At 44.6% G+C, this 14,984-nt stretch overlaps 1 protein-coding gene across 1 annotated transcript; it reads right to left on the bottom strand.

Annotated features, from left to right (window-relative positions):
* Positions 1-9,723: 9,723 nt before the first annotated feature.
* Positions 9,724-10,863, bottom strand: LOC122013589 (coiled-coil alpha-helical rod protein 1-like). The gene has a single exon (XM_042569846.1). The coding sequence runs from the start codon at positions 10,861-10,863 to the stop codon at positions 9,724-9,726; it is 1,140 nt and encodes a 379-aa protein (XP_042425780.1).
* Positions 10,864-14,984: the final 4,121 nt, after the last annotated feature.

The following is a 14,984-nucleotide window of genomic DNA, read 5'->3' as shown; positions in this document are numbered from 1 at the left end:
TTGAGGCGCCTCAAGGCTCATTCAAGGCGCCTCAAACCTGCCGAGTCAGCCGTGTGGATCAGCGCTGAAGTTTTCTTCGTTGATCCACTTGGAGGCGCCTCCATGGCCAGTCCGAGGCGCCTCCAAGCAGTCTGAGGTGCCTCCAGCTCTTTTGAGACGCCTCGGAGTCCGCTGCGCGCAACCTTCAGCTCCTTTGCACCCGAGGCGCCTCCAAGCTCCATGAGGGCGCCTCGGGTACTGTTCATCCGAGGCACTACTTTATTTTTTGACCCTGCAAGACATGTTAGACCATACAAACACAATATATCCTGTAAAACAAAGTTAACACATAGTAAGTATGATAATCAAAATACTTTGACAGTCTCTAGACTGTCCGGTTCTGACTTCGGATTTCCAACCGGAAACCTTAGGTCGAACCGACGTATACTGTTCTCTTTTCCGGGGAACACATCCTCACCTACTCCCCTCAGGAGAGATTACCTGATGCCAGAATGACCCTCCAGACCGACTGGACTTTCTGCCTAGGGTTACCACCCCCTAGGACCTAGGGTTACCGTCCCCTAGGGGTTTTCTCCACCTAGGGTTACCACCCCTTAGGACCTAAGGTTACCCCCCTTTAGGATTTTTCCTCCACCTAGGGTTACCACCCCCTATGACATAAGGTTACCGCCCCTTAGGGTTTTCATCCACCTAGGGTTACCACCCCAGGACCTAGGGTTACCACCCCCAGGACCTAGGGTTACCACCCCCTAGGGTTTTCCTTCACCTAGGGTTATCATCCCCTAGAACCTAAGGTTACCGCCCCTTAGGACTTTCCACCTGCCTAACTGCAGTTAGGACTTTCCTGAAACCTCATTTAAGCAAGTTAGATAACAAAGAATCTTAACTTTGAATCCCTTTGTCATTATCAAAACCTTGATTTTTAAAATGATTTTTAAATAAGTTTTAAAAGATTTTTTAAAATGATTTTTAAACAAGTTTTTTTTAAAAAGATTTTTAAATAAATTTTAAAGTGTCTTTAAAATAATTTTTAAAAGATTTTTCAATAATTTTTCAAATAATTTTTAAAAGCTTTTTAAATAATTTTTCAAATATTTTTTAAAAGATTTTTAAATATTTTTTTCAAATAATTTTTAAAGTGTTTTTAAAATAATGTTTAAAAGATTTTAAAATAATTTTTAAATAAGTTTTTTAAATGATTTTCAAATAAGTTTTAAAATGATTTTCAAACAACTTTTAAAAATGATTTTAAAATAATTTTTAAATAAATTTTTTAAAAGATTTAAAATGATTTTTTAAAAAAAATTGAAAGTTTTTTAAAATAATTTTTAAATAAGTTTTTAAAAGATTTTAAAATAATTTTTCAAATAATTTTTAAAGTGTTTTTAAATAATTTTTTAAAAGATTTTTAAATAATTTTCCAAATAATTTTTAAAGTGTTTTTAAAATAATTTTTAAAAGATTTTAAAATAATTTTTCAAATAATTTTAAATAAGTTTTAAAAATAATTTTTAAAAGATTTTAAAATAATTTTTCAAATAGTTTTTAAAGGGTTTTTTAATTAATTTTCCAAATAATTTTTAAAATATTTTTAAATAATTTTTCAAATAATTTTTAAAAGATTTTTAAATATTTTTTCAAATAATTTTTAAAGTGTTTTAAAATAATTTTTAAATAAGTTTTTAAAATGATTTTCAAACAAGTTTTTAAAATGATTTTCAAACAAGTTTTTAGAATTGTTTTTCAAATAAGGTTTTAAAATTATTTTCAAATAAGTTTTTAAATTGTTTTTCAAATAAGTTTTTAAATTGATTTTCAAACAAGTTTTTAAATTAATTTTCAAATGGATTTTTAAACTAATTTTCAAATGGATTTTTAAACTGATTTTTAAATAATTTTTAAAATGATTTTTAAAAGAATTTTTAAATGATTTTATAAATTTGACTTTATTAATTTATTTGAATTAACTAGATTAATTATGTTTAGTTGATTTTGACTAAGTTCAACCTAGATCCATCTCAACCGATTCTACATTATCAATCAGGGAACATTAAATAGTTTTGTGAGAAGGTTATCTTTGATTTAGATTATTTCTAAGGATTAATTTACATTTTAGTTAAACTTAGGTTTTTCAATTAGTCAATTAAATACACATTTCAAAGATTGATTCCCAGGTCATGGCGAGGCACTCGGCCTTCTTGGGTATGGGATCATCCACCACTTCCTAGACAGAACCGCTCAAAGAAATTATATATTTAATTTTCTTTTTGAAACCCCTAGGTTTAACTAACAAGTGTAAATTATGCCTAGGTCCTTAATCTATCCTAACCTAAGCATGTATAATAAAAAGCAAGAAAAAACAAGCATCAACCAATTTTAAAAATAGCTTTTCTATTTGCTCCCCTTGGATCATAGTCTCGATATGGTCTATCAAGCCATCAAGGTGATGAACTTGATCCTTGGGGACCCAATATTGATCAGGTCCAACTTGATTAACCAAGTTAGACTTTGGTTCTCATGCTTGGACTATCTTACTATTTGGTCTATTAATAAGCGATAAATAAGACCGTTGTTTCTTTTTAACTTTAAATCCAAGTCCGGATCGATTATATACGGCTTTCTGTTTTCCAAGAATCAAGTGAAGATTCTTGGAACCCAGTGTAAACCGTTCCAATGTAGTCTTCAAATCCTTGACTTGATTTTTCAAGCTGAAATTTTCTTTCTCAAGCTTTTGGACTTGAGTTAAGGTTCCAGTTTGAATAGGGTCATCCAAGGATTCGGTATTAGTCACTTCTTTAAGGGATGTTACCTCCTTTAGAAGCGACTTGACCCGAATGTTGGATTTTGCTAATTTATTTAACATATAAGAAACTAAATTTTCTAATTTATCTACATTTGTACTGAAAATCAGAGACCTTACAGTGGGTTTGGGTCCTTCGGAAGCGGATATGGATCTGTGGCTTCGCTCGGACTCGGTCTCGAACTCGGACTCGGTTTCCGCCACAGATGCTAGTACTGGTAGAGCGAGGAAGCTTGCCGGTTCTTCTTCGTCGAAGTCGGATTCGTCTGATGACTCGGACCACGTTGCCTTCAATGCTTTATTTCTTCGTTGTTTTTTGTTTGGACAATCCGGCTTGTAGTGCCCCTTCTGGTTACAGCCGTAGCAGGTGACTCCGGACTTGTCCTTCGTGTTCGTTTGAGTCGCCTTTTTATTTCTGTAAATCTTTCGTACGAGCCTTAATAGCTCGGATACAATCTTGTTGTCATCCTCTGATTCGTCTTTGGACTCGGGTTTGGTTTTATGTTTTGTTTTAGTTTCCCGGGTTCTGCCTGTACTTGCAACCAAAGCCAATCCTTTCTCGGTCGGGCGTGCATTAATCTGCTCATGCATTTCAAACTCAGCAAACAACTCATCTAATTTAATAGAAGAAAGTTCCTTAGAAACCTTGTAGGCATCTACCATGGATGCCCACAAGGTATTCCTCGGAAAGGCGTTTAAGGAATATCTGATGATGTCCCGGTTATCTACCTTCTACCCTATCGCATGAAGCCCGTTGAGTAGATCTTGTATCCGGGCGTGGAGTTGGGTAGCTATCTCACCTTCCTGCAATTTAATATTATATAACTTATTAAATATTAAGTCCCTTTTACTTACCAATTGGTGTCGGACGTTCCTTCATGAAGCTCGATCAGCTTCTCCCACAATTCCTTGGCACTAGAGAAAGGGTCGACGCAGTTGAGCTCCTCTTTTGTCAGCCCACATTATAGCATGCAAGTTGCTTTGGCATTGGCTTCAACCTTTTTCTTTATGCTGGTGTCCCAGTTGATGCATGAAATTGGTTCTCCGGTGCCGTCACGTGGAAGCTCGAGACCGGTCTGGATAATGATCCACATCTCGACTTGCGTCTTGAAGTGGTATTCCATCCGGTTCTTCCAATAGACAAAATCGTCACCGGTGAAAAGCGGGGGTCGGGTTGTATTGAAGCCTTCTTGGAGAACCATGAAAGCAAAATCTTGCACACAAAGAAAAACAATGGAAAAGGATGTCCCAGGACTTAATCCTGGATTAGTAGTGCGGGAAAAAGATATAAATGGAAATTCATGAATTTTGAGAAAAAATAATAAAATAATATTAAAAAAATATTACCATAAATTTTTGAAAACGCGATATTTCGCTAATACGGACCAGTGGTGAAAAGATGACAGTATATTTTTCGAAATTAATTTTGGAGGGAAAAAACGAAAGGCGTGGCTTGCACGTAAAAATGCGACGTAAAAATGCTCGAACGGTAGTTGTACCAATTTATAGCAACCCCGCTCTGATACCAATTGTTGGATCGAGATGCGCTAGAGGGGGTGAATAGCGCTCGTGGCTTGCATGTGTTTCGGATTCGTAAAACAGCGAATAATAAGTAGCGGAATTAAAAGAGAACAAACGCAAACACAAGTGATTTACTTCGTTCAGAACCTTGGGCGACTCCTACTCCAAGGCTCGCGATCGTTGATCGCTTTCGGTGAGCAACAACTATAATATCGTAAGAGATTTACAAATGAAGTACAATTAATAGCAAATAAATATACCGACGACAAAAGAAATGGCAGAAATAAAACTCCAGGTCGTCGACGTCAAGTTGTAGCTTCATCGGAACTTCTCGTTAACAGCCGGTTGCAGAAAGGTCGCTTGGAATCTGATATCATGAAGTACTGCTCGAGAGGTCCTTAAATAGCCTGCTTGAGGCACCTCAAGGTTCATTCAAGGCGCCTCAAACTTGTCGAGTCAGCCGCGTGGATCAGCGCTGAAGTTTTCTTCGTTGATCCACTTGGAGGCGCCTCCATGGCCAGTCCGAGGCGCCTACAGCTCCTTTGAGACGCCTCGGAGTCTGCTGCGCTCAACCTTCAGCTCCTTTGCACCCGAGGCGCCTCCAAGCTCCATGAGGGTGCCTCGGGTACTGTTCATCCGATGCACAACTTTGTTTTTTGACCCTGCAAGACATGTTAGACCATACAAACACAACATATCCTACAAAACAAAGTTAGCACATAGTAAGTACGATAATCGAAATACTTTGACAGTCTCCGGACTGTCCGGTTCTAACTTCAGATTTCCGACCGGAAACCCTAGGTCGAACTGACGCATACTGTTCCCTCTTCTGGGGAACGCGTCATCACCTACTCCCCTTAGGAGAGATTACCTGATGCTAGAATGGTCCTCCAGACTGACTGGACTTTCTGCCTAGGGTTACCACCCCCTAGGACCTAGGGTTACCACCCCCTAGGACCTAAGGTTACCTCCCCCCCCTTAAGATTTTCCTCCACCTAGGGTTACCACTCCCTAGGACCTAAGGTTGCCACCCCTTAGGGTTTTCCTCCATATAGGGTTACCACCCCCTAGGGTTTTCCTTCACGTAGGGTTACCACCCCCTAGGACCTAAGGTTACCGCCCCTTAGAATTTTCCACCTGCCTAACCGCAGTTAGGACTTTCCTGAAACCTCATTTAAGCACGTTAGATAACAAGGAATCTTAACTTTGAATCTCTTTACCATTATCAAAACTTAGGTTCGATCGTCGGATGCTTCCCACACCAACCCTTGTATGAGACTTGTTTGCCTCCAGGAAAGAGGTTTTCATAGTGCATATGTGTGAGTGAGGAGTGAACCCTTAGATTAATCACCTCAAGGAGGTGAATACCAAATAAAATGAAAGTGTTAGTATTTCTATTTTCTACTACAAATCAAGTTCAAAGAAGTGATCAAAGCGATTCACTACCCTCCTCCCTCGCCCTCTAGCTGTCTACATATCCTAATAAGCACAAGACAAAAAGTCTAAGTGGGGCATGGTTGACTGAACACTTGGTGATCAGAAATCCAATAGGTAGTTGGTAAGAAGAAAGATTAAGTGGGTTGCGATTGACCAGACACTTGCCAGTAGGAAGTCCAACAAGGAGTTGGCATGAGACGTAATGTCCTGGTAAGTCAAGGTTGACCGGATGCTAAGCAATAAGGAAGTCTTGATAAGTCAAGGTTGACAAGATACTAGGTAACAAAGAAATCTTGTTATGTCAAGGTTAATCGATTACTAGAGAATTGGAAGTCTCAGCGTATTAAGATTGACCGAATATCAAACAAAAGAAGTCCTGGTAGTTTGAGTTCAATTGGATACCGAACAAAATGAGAATTTGACTTTGATAAGACTGAAATAAGAGTTTTAGTTAATTAATAGGGTGTATCAATTGACTAATGGATGTAAAATTCCTAAAACTTCAAAAAAATATAGTTATTACAGTACTGTTGTAATGTTACTACAATGCTGCTACATTAACCGTGAATAATATTTTGTTATAGTTACTGATCCTGTCCGGGTGTTGAGTCGACAGACGCTGGGGACGTGGCGCTCTCGTTGACGGCGTATAAACCTCCGACTAGTGTGAGCCTCCGGTGAGAACCTGCAAGCACAAAACCGAGCCGAGAAGGGATTCCCTCCGACGACCCTCCGACGCTCAAGTCAGCTCCGGTGAGAAGAGATCGAGGCAGAGTAACGAGAATGAAGACTGTAGCTACAGTAGATGATAATGCATACCTCTGTCGAAGGTTGGGGTCCCTTATATAGGGCTCCCCAGGGGCGCGTGCACGCTTTCCGAGACATGCACGCTCCTCAAAGCATAGCTAGAAACGGTCGTGTCAGAAAAGTGCGTCTGACGCCATACCTCAATTGTCCGAGCATATCTCTGACGTGACAGTGTTAGTTTCCACCGTACGATTCTCTGTCTGGTCCGGCCGCCGCTCATGCCGTCTGTCGGTGGCACTTGTCTCAAGGAAGATATAGCCAGATGTTATTTTTGTCGGTATCGGGCCGAGCGGAAGGGACGCTCGGCCCGTCAATCACCCGGTCGTTCGATGGGCATCACGGCTGAGCCGATCGGGTCGTCCGCTCGACCGAGGACGACTGGCGCGGTCCTCTGAACAAAAGGAGTCCTACTTAGCTTGTGAGCGTCGGAAGCTCAGCATAACGGCCAAGCTGTCAAAGCGCCGGCTCGGGCGTTGTCCGAGCCGATCGCGCAGGTAGGTTGACATTAACTGCGACCGCCACAGGGCCGTTGACCATTATCCGGGCGGCCCCCCTGTCAAAGCGCCGGCTCGGGCACTGTCCGAGCCGATCGCTCAGGTAGGTTGACTTTGACTGCGACCGCCACAGGGCCGTTGACCATTATCCGGGTGGGCCCCCCCTTTCTTACCACTGGATCAGTTACTATTGGTGCAAGGAGCACCAGACGATCTAACTTGTGTTTTAATAATCGCAAAGGCTTCAAAAGTTAAGATGTCTTGTGATCTAACAAGTGTCACTGAGCTTGCAAGAAAATCCTAAGTGTTCTTAGACAAAAGCCCTAGTAGATTCTAGGTAGGTACAAAATCCTAGGGGAATGTAACCCTAGGTCATAAGGGGAGGTAACCCTAGGTCATAGGGGGAGGTAACCCTAGGTTATGGAAAGTCCTAGTTGCGGTTAAGCAACGAAGTCCTGGTCTGAGGGGTTGGGCGAAGTCTTGGCGGGTAGAGGACTTTAGGCGAAATTCTAGAGTCGAGAACTCTAGGTGAAAATCCTAGGGGTCACAAACACCAGGTGGAAGTCTAGACGGGTCATGGAGCGGACGTTCTACATGAAGTCTTGGAGTCTTGGACACTACGCAAAGGTCCAGATGGTCTGGAGCACCGGTCTGGCAAAAGGTAAACTCTCCTGAGAGGAGTAGGTGAGGACATGTTTCCCATTGAGGGAACAGTAAGCGTCGGTTCGACCTAGAGTTTTTGGAAAATCCGAAAGTCAGAACCAAACAGTTTAAAGACTGTCAAAATATCTTTTTGCCTATTATTCTAACTTTATTTTGCAGATAACTAACATTTTATAAGTTGAAGTTTGCGATCTTGATCGGTCGACCGAACCTCCGGATCGATCGATCGAACCCCAAAGATCAGATCAACTCACAACGGGGTTTCGACCAAGGGGGATCGGTCGACCGATCAAAGTCGAGTCAAACCTAATCTCGAGATCAGTGGATTCGGATCAGGCTCAACTTGACTATAAAAGGAGATCTCGACCCAACACTTCGGAACAACGAATTCCAACCACTTCAACTTCTGCGCACTGCTCTAAAAGATCTCTACGACGCCAAAACTCTACTCCGACGACAACCACGCAAAAGCTCCAACTTTCCAAGTCGACAGTATTTTTTTAAGTTACTTATATTCAAATTGTAATCATTCTTTTAATTTTCTGAATCTATAGTGGTTATCCAACGAAAGCGATCAACGGTCATAAGCCTTGGAGTAGGAGTCGTCAAAGCTCTTAACCAAGTAAAAGAAACGTATTAGCATTGTTTTACTTTTCTTTCTTTATTCCATTGTGTTTATCTCCGATTGTTTTAAAAACGTACGAAATAGCCACAAATGTTATTCACTCCCCCCCCCCCCACCCACCCTCTCTAGCGCATCTCAATCCTACAATTGCAGCAACAGTCGATTAATAGACATTGTAGCAGCATACAAAAACTTCAAAATCTACTTCGATTCAACTGATGGCATTCATCGACTAATGTTTTATATTAGTCAACTAATATCGATCGAGGACCAAAGAAAAGCAAATTGAAGTAGATCTATTCGACTGCAGGATTCGATTGTTATTAGTCGATTGTAGCATTTATTAGTTGACTGTTGGTGGTTAAATAAGTCAAGAAAGAATTGTTCTATAGGTTTAAATGGTCGGATTTGACAAGGTTGTCGACTGATGGGTAAGATCAGTTGATTGTCAAACAAAAATCAACCCCGACTTGAAGGTCATAAAAGAAAGGTTTTGAGGAGATTTTCATAGCCAATTCTTAAGGATTTGGAGATAAAGTGTTGTTGTATTTCTCACCATTAAGAGACAATTCAAAGCTATAAAAGAGCGAGCAAAGTAAGGTTTTTATTGTAAAACCATTTTCACTTTCATTTATATTTGCATTTTTAGTTCTTATTAGATTGTTGTGAAAACAAGTTGTAAGAGACTTTATAGCCTCCATAAGGTATCCGACAGAGAAAATTTAGTGGCAGTAGATCACTAAGACTAGGCTTGGATCAATCGTCCTAAGAGTAAATACTAAGTAAAACTAAGGCATTATGCATGTGGCGTCAAGTTTGATTCAAATATTCCGCTGTTCATTTAAACAATGAGCCCGCAATCAAGACAAAGTAATCGAAGTTATTCGCCCACATCCCTTAGCTCACACGAATCCTAACATAAACAAGCTTAACTAAAAGTACGATAACATTTAAAAAAATTAAGTTCAAGTCAAACTTAAACTAAACTTAAGCTTGTAAAACAATCAAGTTAAGTTTGAACGATTTATTTCAACAGCTTAGTTAATTTTAATAACGATCTGTTTTAATTTAATTATCTTATTAAATAAGTTTGAAAATCATAAAATTTGATTGATTTGGCTTGACTCTGCTATTTTAATTTTAACCTAATTTCTTTTTTTTTTAAAAAAAAAACTCCCCTATTTCATTGTCGTCACTGCTGTTGATCTATTTGCTGTCAATTATATATTTCAATAAATAATTTCTTACTTAACGGAGTATTAAAGAAAAATTAAGATATTTTTAGCGGTATTTCAAAGATAATTAATGAACCTTGTGCATTAAATTAAACAATTATTCAATTAAAGAATCAATTAATTCGCTCAATTTAATTTAATTTAATTGTGGCTTCTCCGTAGCAAATCGCCGAACCGCCTGAGGATCTGCCTCTTCTTTTTCCGCTGCGCAAATGAGTCCCACCCGCCTACCGCCACCGCCTTCACCTCATCCTGCTCCTCCTCCGATGGGATCCTCTGTTTTGGCGAGTGCTCCGCCGAGTCAAATATGGACCCCTCAAACCCGTACATGTCTCCGCCCGCCGACCGCCGCCGCCAGTTTTCCGACCGGTACTTCGCCGTCCGCTTCGCCTTCGACGGCTCAAGATCGATCACGTCCGGTGAAACCAGCAGGCTCTGTAGCTCCCTGACGCTCCCCAGCGCAGCCAACTCGCCTTCCTTGGCGCACTCCAACTCCTGCTTAGTCACCCGGAGAGCGTCCTGAAGCTGCGCATTCTCCCGCCGGGCGATCTCCAGCGCCTCCTTCACCACCGAAGCCTCATTGATGGCCTGCTTCACGATGTCCCGGAGCTTTGCCGATTCCTCCCGCGCCACCCGGTGCTTCTGCGCCGTCCGCGCGCGGTCCATCCGCGCATCGGCCAGATCGTCCTCGCACGTCCGGACGCACTCCAAGAACCCAGCCTCCTTCGCCTGCCACGTCACCAATGACTCCGCCGCCGCCGCCTTCGCGCCGCGTAGCCCCGCGCGGAGCCGCTCGATCTCGCCGCGCGCGGCCTCGAGCTCCACCTTAAAGCGGCTGGACTCGGTGGCGACCTCCTTGAGGGCGAGCGCGAGCCCGTCCATGGCGCGCTTGCTCTTCTCCTCTGCCGCGAGCGCTAGGCGGAGTTCGTTCCGCAGCGCGGCAACCTCGTCGCCCTGGTGGCCGAGGGACGTCGTCGCCTGGAGCGATCTCAATTCGAGCTTGGTTTCCTCGAGCAAGATCTTGGTCTGCTCCAGCTGCTTCGTTTGAAAGGTCAAGGATTCGAGCATACGGCGCTCCGATTCCTTGGCCTTGTCGAGCTCGGATCCAAGCTCCAGCTCGATGCTGGCTTTGGATTGGACTTGGCATTCCCGATCCTCTAACACTTTCCACTGCACCTCTTCGAGTTCTTCCACGGATCGGCATCGCTCCTGGGCGGTCTTGTGGAGCTGCTGCCATCGGAGCACCACCACCTCGGCCTCGGCCTCTCCTTCTTTTGCCATTTCCTTATTTACAGCTGTACGGCGAATTAGGATTAATTAATTTTGTCCGAAACAGAGCCAACGATCATGGCATGGAGGAATCGGCAGGCAGGGAATAGAGTTGCTTTGAAATTAAAGAGGGCGAGGTTAAAGGCGCGCCGCCCGCTTGGCTGTGTAGCCAGATTCCGCGGGGCGACATCGTACCGTCGGAGATCAAACGGTACGGAATGCTGGTGGGAACGATAATTTTTTCGAACTCATAATATATACTTTATTTATTTATTTATTTTCATGATTTTAGTATAAATATTGATCCGGCGGTACGAGGGGATCCCGTCCTACAGAAAGTCCTGAGCCACGTGAGAGGTCAAAGTCAACGGTCAACGCTGTGAGTATCCAGCTGAGCGGGCGTGTGTGTCTGATTCTACATTACAGCTCGGCCTGATGTCGAGCTTCCGCCGCTCAGAAGACTCAAGCATGGCTATAGCAGGGAGGAACGAGGGCCGAGTGGCCCTCCGCTCGGCCCGGCAGATATGGTTTCTTCACTCGGCAAGATGGAGCCGGGACAATAGGATGATTGGGCGAGCGGACATCCCGCTCCGCCCGGCCATGGGATCGCCCAAAAGGCACTAGCCGAGCGGTTCCTCCGCTTGCCACGGTAAAGGACAAAAGAAGCAGCTGCGATATCTTCTTAGGGAATAGTGTCGCCGACAAGCGGCATGGTCAGACAAAGAATCGTACAGTGGAAGCTTCCACTGTCACGTCAGGGATATGCTCGTACTATTAAAGTATGACATCAGACACACTTTTTTGACACGTCCATTCCAAGTATGTTTTGAGGAGCGTGCATGTCTCGAGGAGCGTACATGCGCATCTGGGGAGCCCTATATAAGGACTCCCAAACTTCAATGGAGGTATGCTCACTTCTTTACTATAGCTACAGTTTTCGCTTCCTCTTTGCTCTACTTCTTTCCGCCGAAAATCTTACTTGAGCGTCGGAGGACCATCGCCCCCGACTCAGCATTGTGCTTGCAAGTCTACGCCAGCGGGAGATCTACACCTTCGAAGTCTTCGACCAATCAACAAGAGCACCATATCCCCAGCATCCATCGACTCAGCTCTCAGACAGGATCAAATTTGGCGCCATCTATGGGAACGCACCTGAATCCGAGCTAAGGAGATGGAAGAAGCTGGACGTCAGCACACTGTGACGCTCTCTCAGGAAGAACTTGATGCGCTCATCCAGGCGAGAGCAACCAAGATGGTAGAACAGCAACAGAATGCGTTAGCCAATCAGCTAGCGCAACAAGCAACATCGACGTCTGGAGGCCGAGCAGCGCAAGAGGACCGACCAGAGCAGCTCTCTATTTGGGGTCAAAACAAGAGACCGACCGGCACTCAAGCAAAAGCGTCGCCCGTCCCAATACCATTCCATTCCAGACACCGCCCGAGATTGCATAAGCCAATCGAGACCGATCTTCATTAGATGAAGCTCCCGGTCAGGACGCTAGAAAAGGCAAAGCGCCCCAAGCTGACTCATCCCCCGAGCGGATCAACCGTCAATTTTCCGAGGCGATTCTGCAAGATCCTTTGCCAAGGCACTATGCTCCCTTATCAATCGGAGAGTATAATGGAACAACCGACCCGGACGATCATCTGGTAAGTTCGACAACGCCACAACTCTTCATCAATACACAGATGGAGTCAAGTGTCGAGTCTTCCTCACTACATTATCTGGTTCGGCACAATGTTGGTTTCGGAGATTACCGAACGACGTTCCTCCACCACTTCGCAAGCAGCAGGCGCTATCAGAAAACTAGCATCAGTCTATTCTCTATGAAGCAAGGGCCGAGAGAGGCTCTGCGGACATACATTCAACGCTTCAACTAAGCAGTCATGGGCATCCCCTCAGTCTTGTCTGAAACCATGATACATGCCTTCACCCAAGGGTTCGTCGATGGGAACTTCTTCTGATCACTCGTCAAGAAGCCACCTCGCGACTACGACCATATGATGAAGAAAGCCAACGACTATATCAATGTAGAGGAAGCTCAGGCGGCTAGAAGGAAGGAGACATCGTCCGAACCATCAGCGCCAACCGAGCGACAGCCACCTTCCAGCCATCAGCCACCGAGAGGACCACGGACCGAGGGAGTGCGGCCACACTAGGAAGCAAGACCACATGTCGTCCAGCATGTTACCGCAGAATGGCTGACACCCAAGGGGAAGGTATGGACCCCTTTATTCTGCTCGTTCCACCAGTCTGCAATGCACAACACCCGCAACTGCCGAGGATTCAACCCGGTCGCCCAACCAGCGCCTAGGAATTATCGTCGTTGGTCCCCCTCTCCTGACCGGCGACACGAGTATCATCATGTCGATCGTCGAGAGGAGACAAGGCGATCCCCAAGGAGGCCTCACCGGAGCACAGAGATGGCGAGAGCCGGACGTGAGCAAAACAGGTCGTCCGCTCGGGAGGAAGAGAACAAGAGTAATGCCGCTCAAGGGGAGATCAACATCATAGATGGCGGGGCCGACTAGCGGGAATTCCAATCGAGCCAGGAAGTCACACGATCGACGGTTGGAAATCCATGCAGTAGGTTGCAGCCATGAGCAGGCCAGCGGACCCAAGATCAGCTTCGGCCCCCGATCACGTGATCTCGAAGGAGTTGAAGTGCCGCACGACGACGCACTCATTATTCGAGCGATAATCTCCAATTACACTATTCACTGTGTATTCGTTGACATAGGCAGTTCGGTCAACATCATTTTCAAGAAGGCGTTTGACCAGCTCCAAATTGACCGAGGTGAACTGTTGCCAATTATGACCCCTTTATACGGGTTTACCGGCAATGAAGTCTTGCCGATCGGCCAGATTAAGATGGCCATCTCGCTCGGGGAGGAACCACTCCGAAGGACAAGGGCCACCAACTTCATCGTTGTAGATGTCCCCTCAGCCTACAATGTCATTTTGGGCCGATCGGCTTCCAATGAATTCCGAGCGATTGTCTCAACTTTCTGCCAAAAAATTAAGTTCCCGGTAGAAGATTGAGTCGGCGAAGTAAAGGGCGATCAGCTGGCCACTCGAAGATGTTATGTCAAGATGGTCAAGACCAAGGCAAAGTCCGCTCGGAAAGCACCCCGGATAGAGGTAAGCACCATAACCGAGAAACCTCCTACTTTGATTTATGAAGAGAAAGAAAAGGCGCAAATACATCCATGCCCAGCGGAGGCAACAACCTTCATAGCATCTAACCTAGAAGTCGGGCAGAAGGCCAAGTTGATCAGTTGTCTTCAGCAGAACCATGATGTCTTCGCATGGTCAACACATGAGCTACCCGGCATTTCCCCGAGCGTCGCGTAGCATGAGCTCCACGTCCGATCGGACGCTCGACCGGTGAAGCAGAGGAAGAGAGACTTCAGCGCTGAGCAGAATCTGATCATCCGGACGGAGATTGAAAAGTTGTTGGAAGCCGGCCACATACGCGAGGTTCAGTTTCCGAGTTGGCTCGCGAATGTGGTGCTGGTCTCTAAGCCGGGCAATAAATGGAGGGTCTGCATCGACTTCCGAGATCTCAACAAGGCGTGCCCGAAGGACTTTTATCCCTTGCCTTGGATCGATCAGATGGTAGACTCCACGACCGGGTGCGTGCTGATATGCATGCTAGATGCATATCAGGGGTATCATCAAGTGTCGCTCGCTCGTGAAGACCAAGAGAAAGTCAGCTTCATCACCGCCGACGGTACGTACTGCTACAACGTAATGTCGTTCGGCTTGAAGAATGCAGGAGCCATCTACCAGAGGTTGATGAACAAAATCTTTCGGCGGCAGATCGGCCGCAACATTGAGGTATATGTCGATGATATATTAATTAAATCCCTCCAAGCTGACGATCTCTGCGCAGATATCAAGGATACCTGCCAGACCCTTCCGGCGTACGACATCAAGTTGAATCCCCAGAAGTGTCTGTTTGGCGCTAAAAGTGGGCGCTTCCTGGGGTATATCATCACCGAACGGGGCATTGAGGCAAACCGGCAAGGTGAAAGCACTCCAAGACATGCCACCACAAAGAAACTTAAAGGAAATGCAACGCCTCATCGGTCGGATAACAGCATTGTCGCGATTCATCTCCAAGTCTTCC

This window comes from Zingiber officinale, chromosome 8B (assembly GCF_018446385.1).
Source record: "Zingiber officinale cultivar Zhangliang chromosome 8B, Zo_v1.1, whole genome shotgun sequence".
In the NCBI taxonomy this organism is placed as follows: Eukaryota; Viridiplantae; Streptophyta; class Magnoliopsida; order Zingiberales; family Zingiberaceae; genus Zingiber; species Zingiber officinale.
This window is presented reverse-complemented; position numbering and strand designations above follow the sequence as displayed.

What these genes read in the sequence shown, in the direction of transcription:
- LOC122013589 (XM_042569846.1), bottom strand. Translation starts at nt 10,863, where the DNA reads ATGGCAAAAGAAGGAGAGGCCGAGGCCGAGGTGGTGGTGCTCCGATGG.